Source organism: Strix aluco, chromosome 5 (assembly GCF_031877795.1).
Source record: "Strix aluco isolate bStrAlu1 chromosome 5, bStrAlu1.hap1, whole genome shotgun sequence".
NCBI lineage: Eukaryota > Metazoa > Chordata > Aves > Strigiformes > Strigidae > Strix > Strix aluco.
Window position 1 is genome coordinate 50,592,671 of NC_133935.1, and position 21,449 is coordinate 50,614,119.

General features: G+C 42.7%; 1 protein-coding gene across 1 annotated transcript in view; it reads right to left on the reverse strand.

Moving 5' to 3' along the window:
* The window catches only part of LEMD3 (LEM domain containing 3), a 55,987-nt gene extending 36,743 nt beyond the window's left edge, over positions 1-19,244 (reverse strand). The window contains exon 1 of the mRNA XM_074827319.1: positions 17,631-19,244. Coding sequence (XP_074683420.1) covers positions 17,631-19,179 — 1,549 coding nt within the window. The 5' untranslated portion in view covers positions 19,180-19,244. The remainder of the gene's footprint in view (positions 1-17,630) is intronic.
* Between the last annotated feature and the right edge of the window lie 2,205 nt (positions 19,245-21,449).

Consider the following 21,449-nt stretch of genomic DNA (forward strand, 5'->3'; position numbering starts at 1 on the left):
TACTTAAGTTGTTAATATAGTTTAGGATGCCTGATGCCTTAAGAGGCAAGGATGCCAAACGTAACTGCAGCAATTTATCAGCTGCATATGCAATTAACAACTGTTAATCAATCTGCATCTACTTACCACATATCTTGATTAACTTGAGTTAATAAGGCCACTCCTTAACTACTTTAGTAATTCCTCTGTTCTGAATCCACCCTTCTTTCTTTTGTTCAGGATCTAAACTCTTACCAAATCCTCCCACTTGCTTCAGCCACAGCTGTAGTTTCATCTACTCCAACATGTCTGAGGTATTTTGACATATTACATCAACATTATTGGTTCAAAAGGTTTCTTGACACTTCCTAAAATATGTAAGTATTGTTTTAAGAGTAACAAGTTATTGTTCTACCAAACTAAGCATTGATTTAATAACCAATTACTAATAGAAGAGTTTCTTATGTGAACATATCCTACTTCCAAGGTTCCCCCCCTCAAAAAGGGTTCAAGCTCCATACAGCAACAAGTCTTGAAAGTAGTCTACCTAGCAAGCTCATGTTTTTATGGGCTTCAAAGAACAAATTCTCATCTACTTATACTACAAAACTGAAAACAAGAGAGATAATGTTCTAAAGCAGGAATCTCCTGACTGTTGTCCCAGGCGGTCTTCTGTCCAGGTTAGCCAACAAATCAACCACATCCACTGCCCTCAAAGAAGGAAGGATGCAACAAACTGCCTGGACATGGCAATCTCACTGTCCACTAGAACTCTCCACACAGCAGCCAAAGTGTGAGAAGCATGGCAGTTTTACCTGGCCACATGTGAGATAAAAAAAGCAAGAGTATTTTCTTGGAAGAAAAATCTCAAAAACTTGAGAAAGGGAACCATACCAGCTCCCCCAAAACACTGTAACAGCTAAACATTTTGCTTGAAAGTTTGATACATTGAGAGATTCCTGGCAAGGTGTAATGAGAATAGGATACTTCAGCCAGACATGGAAGGAAACAAAAAGCACACTAAGGGACATCATCTTCACATGCAACTTGATTTCAAAACAGGAAGGGATATGCTATTTAAATTCAATTTTTAAGAAATAATCTTATTTAAATGTTAGTTTATCTAGAACAAGACAATAAGATTACCAAAAAGCTCGCAAAATAAATCAAAGCAGCTTACAAATATTGCTCTACTTAACTGAAAAGACTACTAACGACCCTTAGAAGCAACTAATTTACACATATTACTGTTGGGACAAGCTGTAAATGATGACTTACAGACCACCAGAATTCCTTAGAATGGCAGAACTGGTCAGTCTCAAGTAACAAAGAGTCACCAACACAAAGCTAAGGGTCACAGCACAGCTCCAAAGCATTCCAGCCAAAGCTGTCAACACAAAGAAGCCATCTCACAGAGATGCTCAATTTTAGGAATACAAATACAGTCAGTGTCAACATACAAGGTTAATTTTCACTAGAATACAGAAGCTTTCATCTTTAAAGTAACAATAAAACCACTCACCACCACCATCCCCATTTTCCTCCCTAATACATTGGTAACAATTGCAGACAGACACAGTATTCACAAGGGTTTAGTTTCCTTCAGCAAGACAGAGCACAAAGTGGGATTTCTCCTCTTCTTCAAACCATGATTTGACAGATGTGAAGTTGCAGCCTAATTGCAAATATTCATGAACACACAAGTCAGTTTTATAGAGTCTTAATGGTAGACGTTCCAAAGATTAACATAGCTTCACAGGCAGTCATACCTAGAAGACACACACAAATAAAAATACCTTTGCTTAGGACATAATGTAGAACCACATCACTAACGTGGTACCAAAATAAGGGATTCAGTTACCTCCTGGTCAGCAAGTTCAGATACCAAGAAGTAGCTAATTCTTCCACTACAGCAATCTCCTAGATGCTGTGGTATCCTGCCCTGAACAGTGTTAGCATTCTTGCAGTTTCAGTATGCAATACACTTCAACAGGTAACATTAAAACTGGAGTATGAAGGAACAGTCACACCAAGACAAACCAAGGATTCAACTAGCCCAGAATCCCGCCTCCAGCAGTAGCAAGAAGTTTAACTCTTTTCAGAGACACCTGTTCCTAACTGGAGGGGGGAAATCAAAAGAACAGTGGCAAAAATGAGTCAGAGCATAAGAATATAAAGTATATGCTGATACTTCAAGAGAATATTCTCCCTGTCATAAAAAAAATTTGCACCTCAGTGACTTCCTGAGACAGACAGAAGTGGTTGGCTATTTTTTTTCTTCTCAATTACCAACTCCAATGAATTTTTCCCTACCAATTTATCTAGTCCCACATTAACCCCAAGCAAGCTTCTAGCTTCAGCAACATATGGTCACAGAGTTCCACAACTTAAAAATGCATGTGTGAAAAAAACAGCTTCTCTGTTTACTCTGAACTTGTCACTTGTTAACTTGAGAAACTCCTCCTTGTATTAGAGGAGACAGTGATTAATCAGACCCTATTCACCCTCTCCAAAATACTCATGCCTCTACTTCATTCCTCAGTCTCTCCCTTGGTCCTCACACTTGCTATGAAAGCCATACTATGCTTTTGATCATATCACTACTCTCTGAACCTTTCTGCAGCTCTGCTACGTGCTTTTTGAGGTTGGGGACCAGAGTTGGACATTATTCAAAATAAAGGAGCACCATGGATTATTAGTGTCATACTGATATTCTCAACTCCTCAAATATACTTTGTTCTCAGTTCCCTTCCTAAAAATCAGAAAATCCTACCATTGTGTTTCCTTCTTGACCACTACTGAATATTAACCTAGATTATGGCATAACCTATTTCTGAATGTACAGATAATTTAATTTCATAAATGAAAAAGCAACTTTCCAATGCAACTTTAAGGAGCTATAAAGCCACAGCTGCAGAAACAAGAATGATCCCAATTAACCTGTAAGCACTTAATTTCTCAATGTGATGATACCAAAAGTGCCAAATACCATCTACACAAGGATTCAGAGACTGTACACTGCAACACACACTTCCAAGCTAGCAACTTCTGCAGAAGCAAGAATGTTCCTCCCTGCAAGCAGAAAAGTACTTTTCCCCACCCACCATGTCACAAGCAGACTAATCCCAAAACAGAAGCAATACTTTTTCCAAAATCTGTCCTGTAAAGGTATGTTCAGTAAGTGGATAACCTAATGCTTTCCGTTAGAATTTTTTCTTCAAAAAAATACGTTAGCTGGATAATGTATTGTTAACAGAGGAAACAACAATACTGGAAGCACTGCTATCTGAAATAGACCTTTAGCCCAGCCTTTTTCTACATGACCTCAAAAACAAGTTCTTAATAATGTTACAATCCAAGTACTTTCAATATCAACTAACAAATCTAACTTTTTTTGGTAAGTTTGGGGTCAAGTACTGATTCTACCCAGTGACATACTGTGTACGTGTCAAGGACAATTCTAAAACATCATCTCTTAAAGCTCCTAAACCTTAAAATGCCAGAAAAAACATACAAGTTATTACAGAAACTAAGTTATTCCAGAGCTCCATCTTTCAAACAGCTTGAACAAAATAATCCTGCCTTTATTTTCCTCTCTGCAATTACTCAGTGCTCAAAACAAATGAGCAGTTTTGCATGAGCACCATCTCCAGACTCTGCTAATTCAGGTAGAAACCACTTTGAATCAGTAGGCTAAATCTCTGTGCTTTGATATTAAAACAAAGTTATACCTCACACTGAGCAATTCCTTCACTACAGATCATGTTTGTGTGCTTTGGAAAACGTTTTTATGTTTCTAAATCAGTACATCTTTACATTTTGGAATAGTCCTTGGCCATGTCAGTTTTGAACAGCCACACAATCTGCAACAAGGATTAGCAAATTCTGAAAACAGCTGAATGTTTCCTTAATATCAAGTCAGTTTTTCAACTGCCTCAGTTTAGAGAGCTTTTATTGATAATTTTTCCCCAATATCATTTGAATGCATTCTGTTTGTGAATAGGTGACATAAGGGTTGATGATATAATCAAACTACTTCATAATGGTTTTGTTTTTTTGTTTTTTTTTTTTTGTTTGTTTGTTTTTTTTTACAAAACCCTCCTCTAAAATAATGAAAACCATCATATTTGTGATTGACATTTCAGTTCAGGCACATTTTCTATAAGCCCTAAAAACAGCAGTCTTCGTTACTTTAGGTAAAAGGGTGGGAAATACCAGAATTTCTCTTTGGAGTTCTTCAATGCTTCTTAGAAAAACCTCTCCATATTTTAGGTGTATCACCCTTTCTAGAAATGCTCAAATCTACTCCTGCCTATTTAAATACTGGTTAGAATAGACCTGAATGTTGAAAGATGCTCTTGAGAGTCATGTCAATTCAGTCCATATTTAAGGACGCTAGTGTTTTAGGAGCGCTTCTCAGATTATTCAGTTTCACTAGAATAAAAATATTAAGGTTCATTCTAGTACTTGTATTAATGATTTAAAACCTAGAAATCATAAGTTTTGTGCTTAAAGGATTGAAGTCAAATATTTTACTCTGTATACTGACTGTAGATATTCTTGTACTGTGAAACAAACAGAATATAAGTCAGTTTTTAAGAACATCACCTTTTTTAAGCAAAAAGCCTTATAAAATAAATCCAAAACTGAAACAGTTGCCAAGACATTACAGCTGACTTTAGAGGAAGTTTTCACTATTAGTACATTAACTCCATGAATACTGCTGCCCGCTAGAATCTACTATACTGAACTGCCCATTTCAAAGAGAGATGATACCTCAGTCTAACACCTCCAAATATTAACAAAGAAACTGTCTTTCCCTCTTTCCGGTCTTTTGTTTCCTAAATATCACCATCAACCATAGCAAGACTCAGGGAGGAAAAAAACCACAGGTACAGAGCTATAGTATATACACCACTTGTTTCAAAAGGAAGAATATGCAACCTGCCTGTGTGTATGAAAAAAGAATGAAAGTTCACTTTTCTTCTAGAAGACGGTGTGAAAACAACTGTATGCAACAGATGAAGGAAGAAGCAAACGAGCTCAAAGAACCACCTGTGCAGCCACACCAAGAAACAGAACAAGCTTTAGAACACCCCTATCAGCAAGAAAACAATACTGCATTTTAATTCCCCAATTCCATAGACAGATGAGAAATTTGGGCAGTGTTTCATACCCCTAACTTGGGGGGCAGGGGAGGCGTCATCACTAGAGGCAAATATCAGTCACCAAATACTTCAGACAATGCTTCCAGCTGCTACACCCACCCAGAAACTGGTCTGCACCCCAAACTCTATCTCCTCTATGAAGCATACTCAGCACAATAGCAGGCTTAAGCAAGAGCACATTAAACTGCTAGGTTATTTGCAAAATCATTTCTCATGATCTGTATTTGTGGAAAGCCAAAACTATTCTTACAATAAAGTAGCCCCTCTTTTCCAATTTTAGCAGCGTAAGGAAATGTTTTATAGCAACAGAAATTTGCACATGCACTCTTTACATTATATTACAAAGCACACTACATTTCAATGAAGAAACAGCTGTTTGTGTTCTATTAGGAAAAATGGCTCAGAAGTGCATTTGCCATGTATTGTAAAAATTAGGTAATACTACATTCCTTGCACACACATACGCACAGTCTCCATTATAGGCTAGCGTTTATATGTAGAAAAAAGAAAGGAAAAAACCCCAACACACTAAGGCTGCTTTTTATCAATGGTTGCTAAACATCACCAGGAGAACTTCAGACACCTACCAGCATTTTATAACGGGTAGAGAATACCTTCACTGTCAAGAGATCCAGAACAGGCTTCTGTAATACCTCTCCTCTCTTCTTCTGTGCTCCCTCCAAATATTTTAGCTCCTTATACTTCACAAGATCAAAACACACCCACAACTTCAATAAATGAAAATGAAAAAAACCCCAAAGATATTCGGAATCAGTGGAAACTCCACCTTGAAAACACGGCAGCACAAGCAGATCAATGTTAAATTAGGAAGTGGTCTGCTTTCCTCAAACTCCAAAGTTCAAGATGGAAAGCAAACCCATAAAGCAAGTGTTATTAAAACACAGAAGGTTTAAAAATCAATAGGAATCTGCAATTAAATATTAAATCTATTGTCACTCTGCCAAGGTGCCAAGTCTGGATAGAAACACTCCTGCGATCTTGTAACACGCAGGAAGGATTCTTGTCTTGAAGAGTTTCCAATATAAAAATACCTAGTTATAACCTGTTCTTCCAGATAGATTTCAGTTACAGAGTATTAGCAATATCCTATAATGGTATTAACAGTTTACAGCATCCAAAGAAAACATTCAAATGGAGACCGCTGACAGAACTCTTAAGAGACCATCAATCACAAGAGCAAAGACATTAACAAAGTCAAGATAAAGATCACCTAGAGGCTTTTCATATTTAAAACTGGGGTTTTGTTGTGCCTCTGTCGTTTTAACCATTCAGCACACATTGGTCTATCACTGCTAGCTGCACTAAGTGCAGCAGAACTGCTGAACAATGGGCTATACAAAGCCTGAACACTGCAGTAAAACTCTGAAAATAGGTGCTCTAGCGAATCCTAGGGAGAAAAAAGAGCTTATTCTATGCAGGACATACAGAGGTAGCTGCTAGCAGGTCACTTGTCATGACAAAGATAAGCTTTCACAGAGGAAGCATCAGCCATCTTACCAGATGTATCCGTATTAGCTAAATAGAAGGAAGAAAACTGCCCACCACATATAGTTGAAGTTTGCAGAGCTCAAAATCAGGGTGAGCTCAGCAGTAATTCAAGACGTAACACCACTTGACTGGAAATTAGTAAGAATAGTCAATATTCAGTAACTTCCATTTTTATTCAGTTGGACCAAGACTCTAAAGAGTTGGCTAACCTTCTACACTGTCTCCCATACCAGCTGCGTTTTGATACCATAAACTGGCTGGTTCAAATAAAAACTATTATCTGAAGGGAACAACTGGACTACCACACAGCCATACGCCACCACTATATATATATATGCCTTGCCATTGGCTCCTATACTCAGTTGAAGACTCTGCTTGAAATAATACTTCCAATATTGTTATCACAATTGTTTGTTAATTAAACAGGTTACGCCTACTAGTTAAAGGATTACATCCTCATCTCATGGATTAAGCTGATGAATCTTCTAGCAGTACTGTGTGCAGTTCTCCTGAGCCAGGCAGATCTAGAGGAGAAAGAATCTATCTTGGCAAGAAACCCATCTGCCATACAGCAGAAAAAGAGGATGGAAAGGAAGAACAAGTGACTCAGATCTCAAACACTGGGGACAATAAAACCTTACCACACCACTGGCTATTTGTAGATACATGAGAACTCTTGTAGTATGTAAGTCACTACATACAAAAGTATGTAGCACCTAGTACAAACCTAGGAGCTTAAACTATAAAACAAAGTTTACAAAACAAGATCTTAACTCTCCTTACTCAAACCACTTATCTTGTGCTTAAGGAAGCATAGCTGGCCATACAGCTAGTAGTCTGACAGCAAAGGTTGTGTAAGAAGCTCAGTATATTCCCATCTCCTGAGTGGCAAAGAACATCACATGCTAATTCACTCCCTTACAGAAGGGATAGGCAGACCCTATGTGGCCTTCGGTCCTCAAATCACTGGAACAGATCCTTCCCAGGCTGCTACTTCCATGTGATTTCCCTCCACATTTGCCCTCCCTCCAAAGGAATGACTTTAATAGCACACATCCTATGCAGCAGGATAAAACAAGTCTGGATTTAACACCCCATTGTTTCCCCCACACACACACATTTCATGCGATTTGTACTCAATCAGCACATTTTTGTTGTTAGTTCATAAGCGGCACCTTTAGCTGAAGGTCAAGAGAAAAACACAGTATTTGAAGTTATTAATCAAAAAAAATGCATTAACCATTGCACTGTCCAATTCCAAAGTACAGACACATTAGTGCTCTATGTAAACAAGCTAAGAAAAAAGTGTCTACAACATTTCTGCAGGGAGTACCACCTTTGATGGAAGTCAAACTTAACAGACACTACACCTAGGATCACCAAGTCAGACTGTGCATATACACCTGCCCACTCCAAATGAATGAGCTCTCAGGAGTTCTTAGAAGGCTGGTATTTCTGGTTTCCAACTAGAAATCAAAAACTTCTAGCTCAAAGGACACTGTACAGACAGTACAAGAGTATGGCTCTTCTAGATGTTCTCAACACTCAGTTTTATTTTTTTCCAAGTTTATATCAAAATGAACATGTGTTTGCTATTATATACAAAAGACAAAGTACCCAAACAAGAATATAATCCTTTAGATACAGCTCAGATTCCCCGTTTCCCACAGTGATTTAGGAACACCTTTATCCAAAGTTGGTTTTGCATAAGCAGTACTTCACATGCTTACAGATAAGAGAAACAAAACCCAAAAATAAGTAGACTAGTTCATTCTCAAGGAAATCTGCATCTCTAACCTTTTCTCAGCTCGGCAAAGTCTCCCCAGGACAGCATAAAGTTCCTTGGACACACACACACAAAAAGCACACACCTTTGCAGCTTTTTTCTTGAAATATACTATGTCTCTCACCTCCAGAAGCCTCCTTGGATCATATATCAGGTGCAAACCAATACAGAAACAGACCAGGATGAACCTGACATCATATTCTCCTCTTCTTTTCAAGATCCCACCAATGAATTTCATAAATCATTTTCTCTTATTTACAAAGTAGCAGTAAACTATTTCCAAGGAATTTGCAAGAATGAGAAACAGCACAAGCAAGACTGCCAGTCTGGCCCTTCCCCAGTAGTTCGGCTTGACTGTGGGTCTCCATAGCCTGAAAGAGGCCTCTCAGGTTTGTCACACATGCACCACCCATTCTGTCACTCAACAAAATTAACAAATACCCTCTTTGGTTGTCTGAAGCATGACACCTGAAAAAGAACAAACCGCCCACTAAACTTTTAGATACAGGTCAAACAACAGAGATGAGCAGGAAATTTCATGATGAATGTTTTACCATTTCCCAGAAATTATCCTGGGAATTAAAAAGAAAACCCAAACAAACCACAAAACCACACAACACAACCAAGAGCTGTTTCAGACTCTTGAAAAAAAAATCCCAAACAAAAACCAAACACACATTTACCTTTCGATATTTGAAACCCCTCATTCACAGTAAATGCTCAGTATCTGTTGACAGGTTTCTGATTAGGTCTAGCTAGACTTCTGAGAGATATGGGAATACTACACGAGGGGCTTCTGCTGTGCAGCTTGATGATACTGAACAGACACTGGGATAAGTATTACTGAATGAGTGTGCTGTGGAATGTTTCACTGTATAAAAATCATCTCACATAGTGAGATGACAACGGAGGGGTCAGATGGTTAAGGTGAGCAGCTTTGATAGGCAGCCTGTTGAAAATATCCCAAAGCTAACATGAGCAGTTACAAAGTCAATGGACAGTCTGAGGCTTCTCCAATAAGCAATTCAGAGATTTAATTGACCTTCAAAGAAACACTTTTCTGTGGAGAAAAGGAAAATTAAGATCTAGATGTGGCCTTAAAATGTAGTGTGGAATAACACTACATTTATCCAACTCATCCCAGAAGAACTCTCGTGACAAAGTTTTGCTCAGTCGACTCCTTAGCAAGAACAGGCTGAAGCTGCATTAACCTAAGATGCCATGAGTCCAAGTATAAAAGTTTCATAGAATCATAGAAAGGTTTGCGTTGGAAGGGACCTTAAAGATCATCTAGTTCCAACCCCCCTGCCATGGGCTGGGACACCTTCCACTAGATCAGGTTGCTCAAAGCCCCGTCCAACCTGGCCTTGAACACTTCCAGGGAGGGGGCATCCACAGCTTCTCTGGGCAACCTGTGCCAGTGTCTCACCATCCTCACAACAATGAATTTCTTCCTTATATCTAATCTAAATCTACCCTCTTTCAGTTTAAAACTGTGACCTCTCACCCTATCACTACAGTCCCTGGTAAAGAGTCCTTTCTCATCTTTCCTGTTGGCCCCCTTTTTAGGTACTGGAAAGCCGCTACAAGGTCTCCCCAGAACCCTCTCTTCTCCAGGCTGAACAACTCAACTCTCAGCCTGTCCTCATAAGGGAGGTGCTTCAGCCCCCTGATCATCTTCGTGGCCTCCTCTGGACCCACTTGAGCAGGTCTATGTCCTTCTTATGCTCTGGGGGTCCCAGAGCTGGACACAGTACTGCAGGTGGAGTCTCACAAGAGCAGAGTAGAAGGGGAGAATCACTTTCCTCGACCTGCTGGCCACACTTCTCTTGATGCAGCCCAGGACACAGTTGGCTTTCTGGGCTGCGAGCGCACATTGCTGGCTCATAAGTCAGTTTTCCATCCGCTAATACCCCCAAGTCCTCCTCCATAGGGCTGCTCTCAGTCCACTCATCACCCAGCCTGTATTTGTGCTTATGCTTTCTTATACTTTTTCAACAAAGAAAACGTTAAGGGGATGTGACCTGTACGTAAAACCTGTATTAAGAATTAAGTGAATAAAGGCAGTATGAAGAAAGTCTTAGTCTGTATATGAAACAATAATTTTCTAATGAGTCATCTTCCAATTTTTCATTAACTGGCCTTCTCCAAGAGAAAAACTGACCTAGGAATTGGTCTACAATCCTTCATTTATGAACAGACCTCTTTCTTACTCATCTAGTACAGCAGCACTAGAATTCAATGGATTTTGTAGACTACTTAGTAAGTTTTAATGCCACTTAATTCAGTGTGAGACCTCTCTTAAGCCTCTACCTCTTCTCCTCCCCTTCTATATAAATTCAATCTGTCACTCAAGAGTTCATTTAAAGCAGTTAAAGGAATTTAAGACTCTAAAGAGGCAGCTTTATTCAAGATACCTGTGTTACAATATGACCCTCAGTATGCAGAAAATTTGATCCTTTCCTCTGCAAAAAGACTTCATCTCTACAAAACACCAGACATAACAGCACATCTCCTACACAAACTATGCCCAACAGGCACACCACGATTGCCTGTTTGACATTGTGCATGCATCCACACTCACATGCTCCTTACCCTCTCACCCTCCACGTAAGATTCCAAATACACAGCAGAACAGAGAAACAGCACTAAACAATGTTGTGGGAAATACAGCACAGTAGGACTCAACATCATACATTATAAACTGGAGCAAGCCTTCTACAAAGAGCCTACATGAGATCAGCTTTAAGTTGTGCAATGGTTCTTCAATCTATCCTTGCATCCATCAGTACGCTTCTTTCCATCAGTAACACTGCCCCTTTTCCAAGGTTTTCTAAATCAGAATTCCTCAGTGGACAGAAGGTATCAAGGTTACTTTGATCAGTGGCAGAGTTACACCATGCCCTTGTTTATTACAATCACAGCAAAGGTGTTGCCATCTTCCCCCACAACTCTAGACCTACCAGCAGCAACAGTAGGAACCAAGAAAGGAAAAGTAAGGACAAAGATACTACTACTGAAGCTCTTAGCAAACATGCAAGTCCCCCAAAAAATCCCTTTTTTTTTTCCTTAATGTACCTTGATTTCACAATCCCTTAACCAGTCAACTTACTCCCCTCAGCCTACCACAAATCACAACAGACAACTAATTCTACCAGAGAATACAAATACCCACAAGAACTTTAAAGGTATAAGGAATATATGCTTCATGATTACAATGGCCTCAGTGCTTCTCCACAGTATTGGAACAGCACTTTTATCAACAAAAACTGATGTACTTGCTTAATTAACTTGCCTAAGCTTTTTTGTTAAGCGGCCAAGTAACTTTCTCAAACAGCAGCTCTGGCCTGTTCACATGTTCTTAACTATCGCTGAAGCACAAGTCTAGAAGCATGAAAGGAATCAGTTCACTACAACTCTAGCACTCCTGCCAGCTTAGCCAAAGTTTTGTGACCTACTACTCCCAGATGAAACACAGATGTCAACAGGAGTTAAAATGTACATGAATGTTTAGAAACACAGTTGATCCCCAGGAATAGAAAGACTGTAGGCCTGATTCTCCTCTTGTACTGGGATACTTAAAGATTATGAAACAGTGCAAAGTGGGGCTCCTACAATGCTAAATTTAAGTCCTTGGTTATCACAGAAATTTCCTTAAAATATTTCCACCGCATCCGTTACTGCTGTATACATCTGTCCTAAGCAGAAAAAAAATCTGCATTGCACTTGAAGAAAACTATTCGTTGGCAGATGTTCTTAACAAAAGAAACACAAGTTTGCTTTTTGCTTTCCCACTCCTTTCTAGTCTGCAGTGCTTTATAAACATAGAAAAGTTGCAACCAGATCTGCTTTCAGATTAGATCACCCTTAATTTTCATCACATCACAAACCAAATTTTCTTTTGAGAAAACTACTATGCACCATGGAATGGAGCGCAAGCTTTCAATTAGTTTTTGATACCTAGTGAACACAGATCCTGCCAAGTTCTTCTGCATCCCTGCTCCCCAGGCAAGTAATTCTAGTTCCAATTTCCCATGACTGACTTCACAAAAAAGCAGAACCTACAACAGTAACATTGAAAAAACATCATTATATCTAAAGTCATAGCATAAGGAAAGTTTTGTGCATGCCTGCAAATAGCAGCACATTTCAGGTATGAATGCTGAGTTAGTTCTAAATATTCTGAACAAAGTATCAAACACCACACTGGCTCCTTAAAAACAGGAATTCTGAAGTTGCATCATTTTTGTTTCAAATACTTATAAGCAATTTTCATATTTATACTTTATAAAAGTAAATAGGCTGTTTATTATCCATTAGGAAGAATTTGAAGTTGTCAGCTAAGATGAACTACTTTGCACTATGTAACAATTATTTGGACTTTCCTGGGTACAAGTCTTGGCCAAATTTGTTCCTCATTTTTAAGAGTTATTTCTGATATACCATAAGGAAGACTGAAGTTTAAAAATGTCAAGAATCCTAAGGAAATTTAACTATTCTGCCTGGCTTTACCTTATGAAGGCAGCCTAGGGCTTTTTTGATCTATTGATCAAAAGGGTCTTTTCCAACCTGAATGATTCTGTGATCTTGATCCAAAACTCACCAAACCATGTAAGTGAGATCAGCTACAAGACAGATTAGTCTTTAAGATGCAGATCAGTTTTCTTTTGTATCACCTAGAAAAGAAATACTTGCTAGAGTTTACAGCAATACAAGGAAAGTGAAACTGAGCTATATGCCAATACGTTGATAGAAGAAGTTGTTATACTGTCAACTACAAGTCAGGGTATTATTGCTTGTGCTTTGCAAGTGATAATAGTGACACAACACAGGAACTCTCCAAATCTCTTAATTTTGCTTTCTCCCTTTACTATCTTCTCTTCTATAAATATTTCTTATCCAAAATTAATTTTCTTCCATTGAAGCCAACACCGTCAAGATGATTTCTGAGAAGCTGATCTTAGAAAACAAGTAGATTTGTAACAGTTATCTGTGAAATACCACAGCACTTTAATAGTAATTTGCAGGCCTGTGAGTGCAACAGTCATCTTCTTGTCTTTTATACAGCAAGTCTAACTTCTTAACAATCAAGTTCCCTGCATAAAATTCCACAGAAGCTTTAACACCTGAGAGATTTATAAGTTGAGAACAAAGGAATGTCAATGGAATAGAATTAAACTCTTAGAATTGTGATTTGCATAAACTTCCACTTGGAATATAGGCAACTGCTAAATCTCCCTGAATTAACATTTCAAAACCACAAGTTGTAGCAAATACAGTATTATCCTCCTAGCAGTTGTTTTGTAACAAGTATCATAGAAAGACCAAAAGCAAGAGATGTCACTTTCAAATGCCTCTCCTAATAAGAACGTAAGATTTTAAACAAGACCTACCTGAAAGTTTCAAGATCACTTTTTTTTTTGTTGTTTTTTTGCCACATCAACTACTCCCCAGGTAAAGTACTGGAGCAGAAACAGCAGGAGTAACTTCAATGCAACCTATTTCAGATTGCAACCTTAGCAGCACCTATACTAGCACCCTCATCTTTCAGAACATAACACAGACCCGAAATCAACATCTACTGATCTGATAGTTATCAACTTTCCATGAAAAATAACTTTAGAACTCCCAGGAGCAGCCACTTGAGATGCTCAGAGTAACATAATAAAACAAAACCAAAGAAGTTGGAAGAGATACCCAACTCTTCAAGGTTTGAAGAGCCCTAGGAAGTAGACAAAAGCCAAATCTACCATTTTCCTGACAAAATACTATGCTGGCTTGGCAAGTTGTTGATAGAATTCCACAGTATTTTGAAGGCAGGTGCAAGCAAAACATGCTTTACTGCAAGAGACACATGAATGAGGTTACCAGCAACCAAGCCCAAACTGATCTTTCTTTACACATACAACACTGTCAGAGATAGCAAGCACAATATGTGCTTATGCATTAATTGGTCTTCTATGTACGCTTGAAGAGTAGTTTAATTTCAATAGTTTAAGATGCTCTAGTAAAAGCCCCATAGATAATTTTCTACACTTTAGACAACTAAATGTGTAAGTTTACCTCAAGTGACCATATGTAGGTTAGAAACAGAAGAAATAGCCTGATTCTGATTTGTCTTTGAACATTTTATGCTGCATGTGTGGCAAAACTAACTCACTTCATAGCTGTTTCAGAGCTCTGAACAAGAAATCATTTGAACATTATGCGTGATATAAGTGACAACCCTCTCCTGAAGTTTTCTGCTTACTGCTTCTCATCTATATTATCTTACCTGGCCTAAATTCAACCCCTAGTTTTAAGCCTCCTCCCCTACACACACCTTCTCTGTTCTCAGATTACAGCCTGACAAATACTGTAAGTGCTGATATTGGGTGTACTTGGTGATAAATATTTTTCAGTGTCGCAGACATAATATCACTCTGTTTTGATTGAATTTAATTTTAGGTAATGAACAACTAAGACAACCAACATTAAGCTCATTGTGCATCATTCCCTGCAAAGTTAAAATAAGAAGTCACCCAAATATACAAATAACGGCCTTTTTTTGTTTTCTCACAGTAACTACGATAATTATGGAGATGGGTATAGTGCAACTCCACTGAATCCTAAAACCTTTTATGAAATAGTTATGAATAGAATAACTGAGTTTTTCACAATCAAATCACTCTCAGCCAACAGAATCTTACCTACAACAATCTGAAAGACAGAAAAAGCTCAGTATCCAATCACTTAACCAAAAGGTCATTTCTTGAGATACACTATTATTTTTTAATAAAAATGTATGAATCAGTTCTGCTTCTATAAAGAAAACAGGCAATACACCCACACAAGAGTAAGAGCCAAAGGACTCACTCAGATGATGTTTAAGCTTAGGGAAGCATGTAATAGTAGACAGGGCTCTTTCCCTTCCCAGTAGCAATCAGTCTTTATTGGCCTGTCTTGCCTGTTCTTGCATGTTCTACAGACCTACCATATTTTCTTTACGTACACCCATTTCAGAAGTAAGAATTTAGTGAGCACGTGCTGAGCATATGGACAAGGTAATTCCCTGCTCATTCCCACATTACTTAGAAGCAGTAGCCTGCTCCTCTTCCTATGAAAGGAGTTAGCCACAGAACCTGTTGTTTGCTTCTTCCAGTGGCCCCTGTTTCCCCTGTTCCCATTTGTTATGTTGCAAAGCCCGGGGCTGTGAGGAAGGACGACAGATGAAATGTGAGTGCCAGAACAATTCTTCAGGAAATCCACTTTCAGGAGTTCTACTGAAAAGAGAACAAATAGGAACAGGCCAAGAACTGGCTTAACTGAACTACCAAGCAACACTGGGCTACCAGACCCTTGGCGGGGCAGTCTAACCTAAGCAAAAGCACAGAAGAGAACAATTTTCCCTGTATATCAGTTCCAGCTACGTTAACTTTTTAAGAGCAATATATTCAACAGTGATCCCACATGCTCTATAGGAAAGTTCACACATTCAGAACAAAGTTTTCTCCCAAGACAAAAACTTCAGAGTGGGTTTCCTTTCACAGTATTATTGCTATCTGCATAGCTGAGACATTCAGCTTTATCAATCATCATGGCAGGCAAGTTTTAACTCAACCACTGAATTTGACAGTCAGAAAGTTCACCCCTGTAGGTTGACAGACCTTCTCCCCTATTAAAATCATCATATTTCAAGACTAGAAAAAAAAATCTAATACATGTTAGTAGAATTACACAGCTTATCAGTACATAAAAAAATTTATCTCTGTCTCGAGCAGTTATGGCCAGAAGTTAACCACAGAATATGAGCAGTCCCACCAGTCACACTACACTGTATCTAATTTTAGCCCACCTGCGTATGTTCACTGCCTTCCCAAAAAAACAAGACTGTAGTTAAGAGCCACGTGGACAGCAATGAAATCATTGCAAATGCTTTTAGTCCTTGCTGCTACTGTCTTTCCTAAACACTAAATCCTTTACTCTCTCCTGCAAAGAGTACAAAACAGAGTTAAGAACTATTCTGCTACAATGTAATAAATAACGTTGGGGAGGGGAGGGGGGGGGGGGGGGGGGCGGGAAAGAAAAAACAGCCCACGCTGCTATTCCTGCCCTGTAACATCTAGCAGATCCCAATCTAACAGTGGGATCACTCCTTACAAGGCACTGTATATATATACATGTCCACACATGAGTATATAAATCCTCTACTGTCTATACAAAGAAAGATAGGCACGTCTGTACACCCCATATACCTTCCTCAATCAAGAAAAATTCAAGTCCCCAAGGACCTTCTAATGCTCTCACGTCCCAAAACAGGCTTTTTGCATAATTTTTCATTGCTCCTGATAAGAAATTAAGACAGCAATGGCATGATTTTTCTTTCTGATGTTAGAATCTCCACTGTCCATTTCAGAGCAGCCAAGAACTGAATTAGCATGAATCACCACCCTTAGGTGGTACGTTTCCATTTTCGTATGCTTTGTGAACAGAAAATGGTAGTTTCTAAATCCATTCCCAGAAGTTACTTTCACATATTAAAGAAACTCCCAAGTAATTCAGGATTAAAGAAAGAATGCTCTGAAATTCAAACTAAACCACAAGTGTTTCATGTATATAACCATACTCTCCACTAAATTTAGAAAAAAGGACTTACTAGAAAACAATACACAATAGGTCCAGCAATCACTGCACGAAGTTTGTTGTAGTGTGTAACATCATCTCAACCCAGCATCCTTTTCAAGCCTCAGTACACATAAATGAAAACAACCTGCTTTACTACCAAACAACTACAGTCAAATCTTAGCCCTGCAGGAATCCCAGGTATCTAAATGTGCATGATTACTTCTGTGAGATTAGCATAAAGCCTTACCTCGTCAAATCTCTATTAACCATACATCTGCTATATCGAACAAAACACATAAAATTGCTTTGTGAAGAAAACTTGCTAGAAAACAAGGTATCAACAGATTACAGCAGAGAATGCCAGGATTTGAGTTTATCCTCAAATGTCTTGCAAGCTTATTACACCAGCTTGCAAGGTATATAAGGAAAGACAATTTCTTTGTGCTCCATCCTATATAGAAAGATTATACCAAGGTGGAACCCAGAACTCCTCAGTAATGGATGTCTGGGAACGCAAAAGTGAATTAACAGTTGTATATCCAGTTGCAGAAAGAAACTGCTCTTACCCTTCACCTAATACTTACTGTTAGCTCCCACATCCTCAGCTACTCCAGAACCTCTCATTCTCAGGTATGTGAATCCCAGTATCAGAAAGAACAAGCATGCAGCAGTTAAGAGGAACATGGACAGGTAATGTGCACTGAAGCCTCCAGTGGTGGATACCTCCTCTCTTTTGAATTGTTGGAGAAGCTCCTCCTCGGGCTCTGAGAGATTCTTCTTGTAGGTGTTTTTCAAGTAGGTATGATTTGAACCCGTATGATTGGAGTGGTTGAGTCTAAGGGAGGAGGTGGTTCCACCCGGGGGAAGGCTATTACTAGCTGAATAGATCCTGGATTCAACATTATAGCTACCAGCAGCACCGCTGAGAACGTGATTATTGGTCGCTTTCCTAATGGTGCCTGGAGGGTCAGTGATTTTACTGCTGTCCACGTCTGTGAGCGGTGGTGGCAGCAACAATACTGTAGGGGATTTCTTAGACAGGCCAATGCGGTATCTGGGGCTGGGAGGACTGGAGTCCAGATTTTCGCATCCTCCTCCCCCCGCCGCCGCCGCCTCCTCCTGATTTCTGCCCGTGTCTAGACTCCCAGCAGCAGCCGCCTCCGCCGCCGCCGCCCTGTCATTCGTTACGACTACACCAGCACCACAGCCTCCGCCAGCCCTTTCTTGGCCCGTCTCCATCACGCCAGCGCCGGCTGCAGCGCATTTGCTTGTTATGAATGGAGCAGGAGACTTGCTGAGGCTCCGTCTGGGCCGGCGAACTGCAGACTCCTCCTTCGGTACCTGCTGCTTGGCCCTCGCCCCCGCCACCTCCTCCTCCTCCGAGTCCGAGTACTTGTCCCTGCTGCCGCCGTAGGAGAGGAGCCGATTACCGTTCACGGTCCGGTTCTTCCACCGCTGCTGCTCGCTCTCCTCTTCCTCGTCCTCTTCTTCCTCGTCGTCCTCCTCCCCTCCTTCCTCGTCGCCGTCCCCGGGCTCCCTCACACCCTGAGCCGCTGCCGCCGGTCTCCTCGCCGCCGCCCCCCACCAGGCGTTGGGCTTCCGCCTGGCCGCCTCCGCCGGGGGGGAGCTGCTACTCACGCCGCAGGCGCCGTCGGGGGCGGCGGGCCGCAGCCCGCGGAAGAGGGGTGAAGCCCGCTCCCTCCTGCTGCCGCCGCCGGCGCCGGCCTGGCTCCGGGGACTGGTTTCCACATCCGACTCGTCCGAGCTGAAGCCCAGCAGCACTTTGCCGCCCCCGGCAGAGGGTGCTGCGCGGCTCCGGCCGCTCCCGGCGGCAGCCCCGGGGAGGTAGGGGTGCTCGGCGCCGACCAGCCGCGCGCCCACGACCGGGGCCGCCCGCCCGGGGCCGCCGCCGCCGCCTCCGCCCGGCGCCGCTCCGGCCGCCGTGTTATTGTTGTTGCTGTTCCGGGTCTTGCTGGCGCCGCTGCGGGCCCCAGCCCGCTCATCCTCGCGCAGCTTCTTCAGCTTCTTCAGGTAGACGGGTCGGGTGCTCTCGGTGACCGGCCCCGGGGAGAAGCCGAAGCGCCTCAGCTCCGAGAAGAGCTCCTCGTCCGTGAGCTGCGCGGCCGTCGCCATTTTCCGCTCCCCCGCCGCCGCGGCGTTTCCTACCCACGCGCCGCGCCGCGCCGCGCTCCCCGCCGGAACTGACGCGTGCGCACTCGGCGGTGGCCTAGACCTGCCTGTCACCCCGCGGCGCCGCCCGCCGCGGCCAGACGGGGGAAGGGGGGGCGGGGCGGGGCCGCGCGGCGCCGGCGGCCCCTCCCCCACCCCGCCGCTCAGTAACGGCTGGCGCGCGGCGGCGGGGGGCGGGGGGGGGGTTGGCTGGCGCCGGCGCGCGCGGCGCCGCGAGCCGCCCCTGCGAGAGACGTCGGCTCGCCCGCCCGCCCCCCGCGCGGGGCCTGGCGCGGCGGAGACACCCCCCCGCCACCCCCCCTTCCGCTTCGCTGCCGGGTTTGGGGCGGGGGTGTCGGGGCGGCGGTTAGAGGCGAGGAGGGCGCCCCCGAGCGGGCGGCAGCCTGCAGCCGCCTTTCTGCCGATGGTCGGGAGGTCGCGACACGGGTACCCCCGGCGGGCCTGGGGGCGCCGAGCACGGGGGGCGGGGGCGAGAGGCGGCCGGGGCGGTCGGCGGTCGCCCTGGGAGCTGGGAGGGCAGATCCGGTCAGAAACGCGCTGTTGTGTGCGTGACCGTAAACAGCCGTTAAAACGTGATGGCTGGCTGAACGCCCCGTTATTGGGGATACACTGCAGTGAGAATGTCAGACCGAACATCGAACATCGAGGGTAGGGAGGCTCTGCAGAGAGATCTGGACAGGCTGGAGCGATGGGCTAAGGTCAACTGGATGAGCTTCAATAAGGCCAAATGCCGGCTGCTGCACTTGGGCCACAACAACCCCCAGCAGCGCTACAGGCTTGGGGAGGAGTGGCTGGAGAGCTGCCAGTCAGAGAGGGACCTGGGGGTGTTGATTGACAGCCGGCTGAACATGAGCCAGCAGTGTGCCCAGGTGGCCAAGAAGGCCAATGGCATCCTGTCCTGTATCAGAAGTAGCGTGGCCAGCAGGGACAGGGAAGTGATCTTACCCCTGTACTCGGCACTGGTGAGGCCGCACCTCGATTACTGTGTTCAGTTTTGGGCCCCTCACTACAAAAAGGACATTGAATTACTCGAGCGTGTCCAGAGAAGGGCAAGGAAGCTGGTGAAGGGTCTGGAGCACATGTCGTACGAGGAGCGGCTGAGGGAACCGGGGTTGTTTAGTCTGGAGAAGAGGAGGCTGAGGGGAGACCTCATCACCCTCTACAACTACCTGAAAGGAGGTTGCAGAGAACTGGGGATGAGTCTCTTTAACCAAGTAATAAACGATAGAATAAGAGGGAATGGCCTCAAGTTGCGCCAGGGAAGGTTTAGACTGGATAATAGGAAGCATTTCTTTACAGAACGGGTTGTTAGGTGTTGGAATGGGCTGCCCAGGGAGGTGGTGGAGTCCCCATCCCTGGAGGTGTTTAAGAGTAGGGTTGACATAGCGCTGAGGGATATGGTGTAGTTGGGAACTGTCAGTTTTAGGTTAATGGTTGGACTGGATGATCTTCAAGGTCTTTTCCAACCTAGATGGTTCTGTGAACATCTCTGAACTCCGTTTCCAGGTTACGAAGTTAGCCTGGCAATGGCTGAAGAAATGCAGAGAGCCCACACGCGCACCTGTGGTGGGCTCTTCCCAGGGCATGTGCTCGCTTCCCCCAACACACTGGGTGAACTTTTCCCTTTCAGATGTCCAGCATCGGGACATCACAGCTGTGAGGAGATGCGTGAAGTGTAACGGTGTGAATGCTCTGGGAGGCTGCATCCTCACTGTCAGTGACTGAGCACCACCCTCATTAAGTTTGCAATTGCCTGGATGTATTTTGCTCTTTTCTTTGGGAAAATACAGTCTTTCACATATATTACAGTTGAAACTATCTGTCTAACTATATAGGGAAATATGTACTTGTCAAAATGGTTGTGCCAATCTAAAGAGATGTCGTGCTGGCATTTCTCAAAGCCTGAGGCATGTGCTGGCCCTTCTGGATTGGCCCTTTGGCCACAGAACCTCATGTGGAGGCTTCAAAATCTCCTTCTGACCCATGTGTCTGTCTGTCCACCCCGAATGACAAAACCCTGGCCTTACCTGCTGCTTATCCCATCATAAATACAGGAGGCTGAGCTTCCATTTTGACCTAACTCTGACTGGCCTTATAACGCCATGTGCAGAAGTGGTCCAGAAACAAGATCCAACTGCAGGAACAGTTGTATGTTCCCCCTCACAGTCTGCTGCAGTGAGGATATTGTGGATGTGCCCTGCTAATGTCAAAAC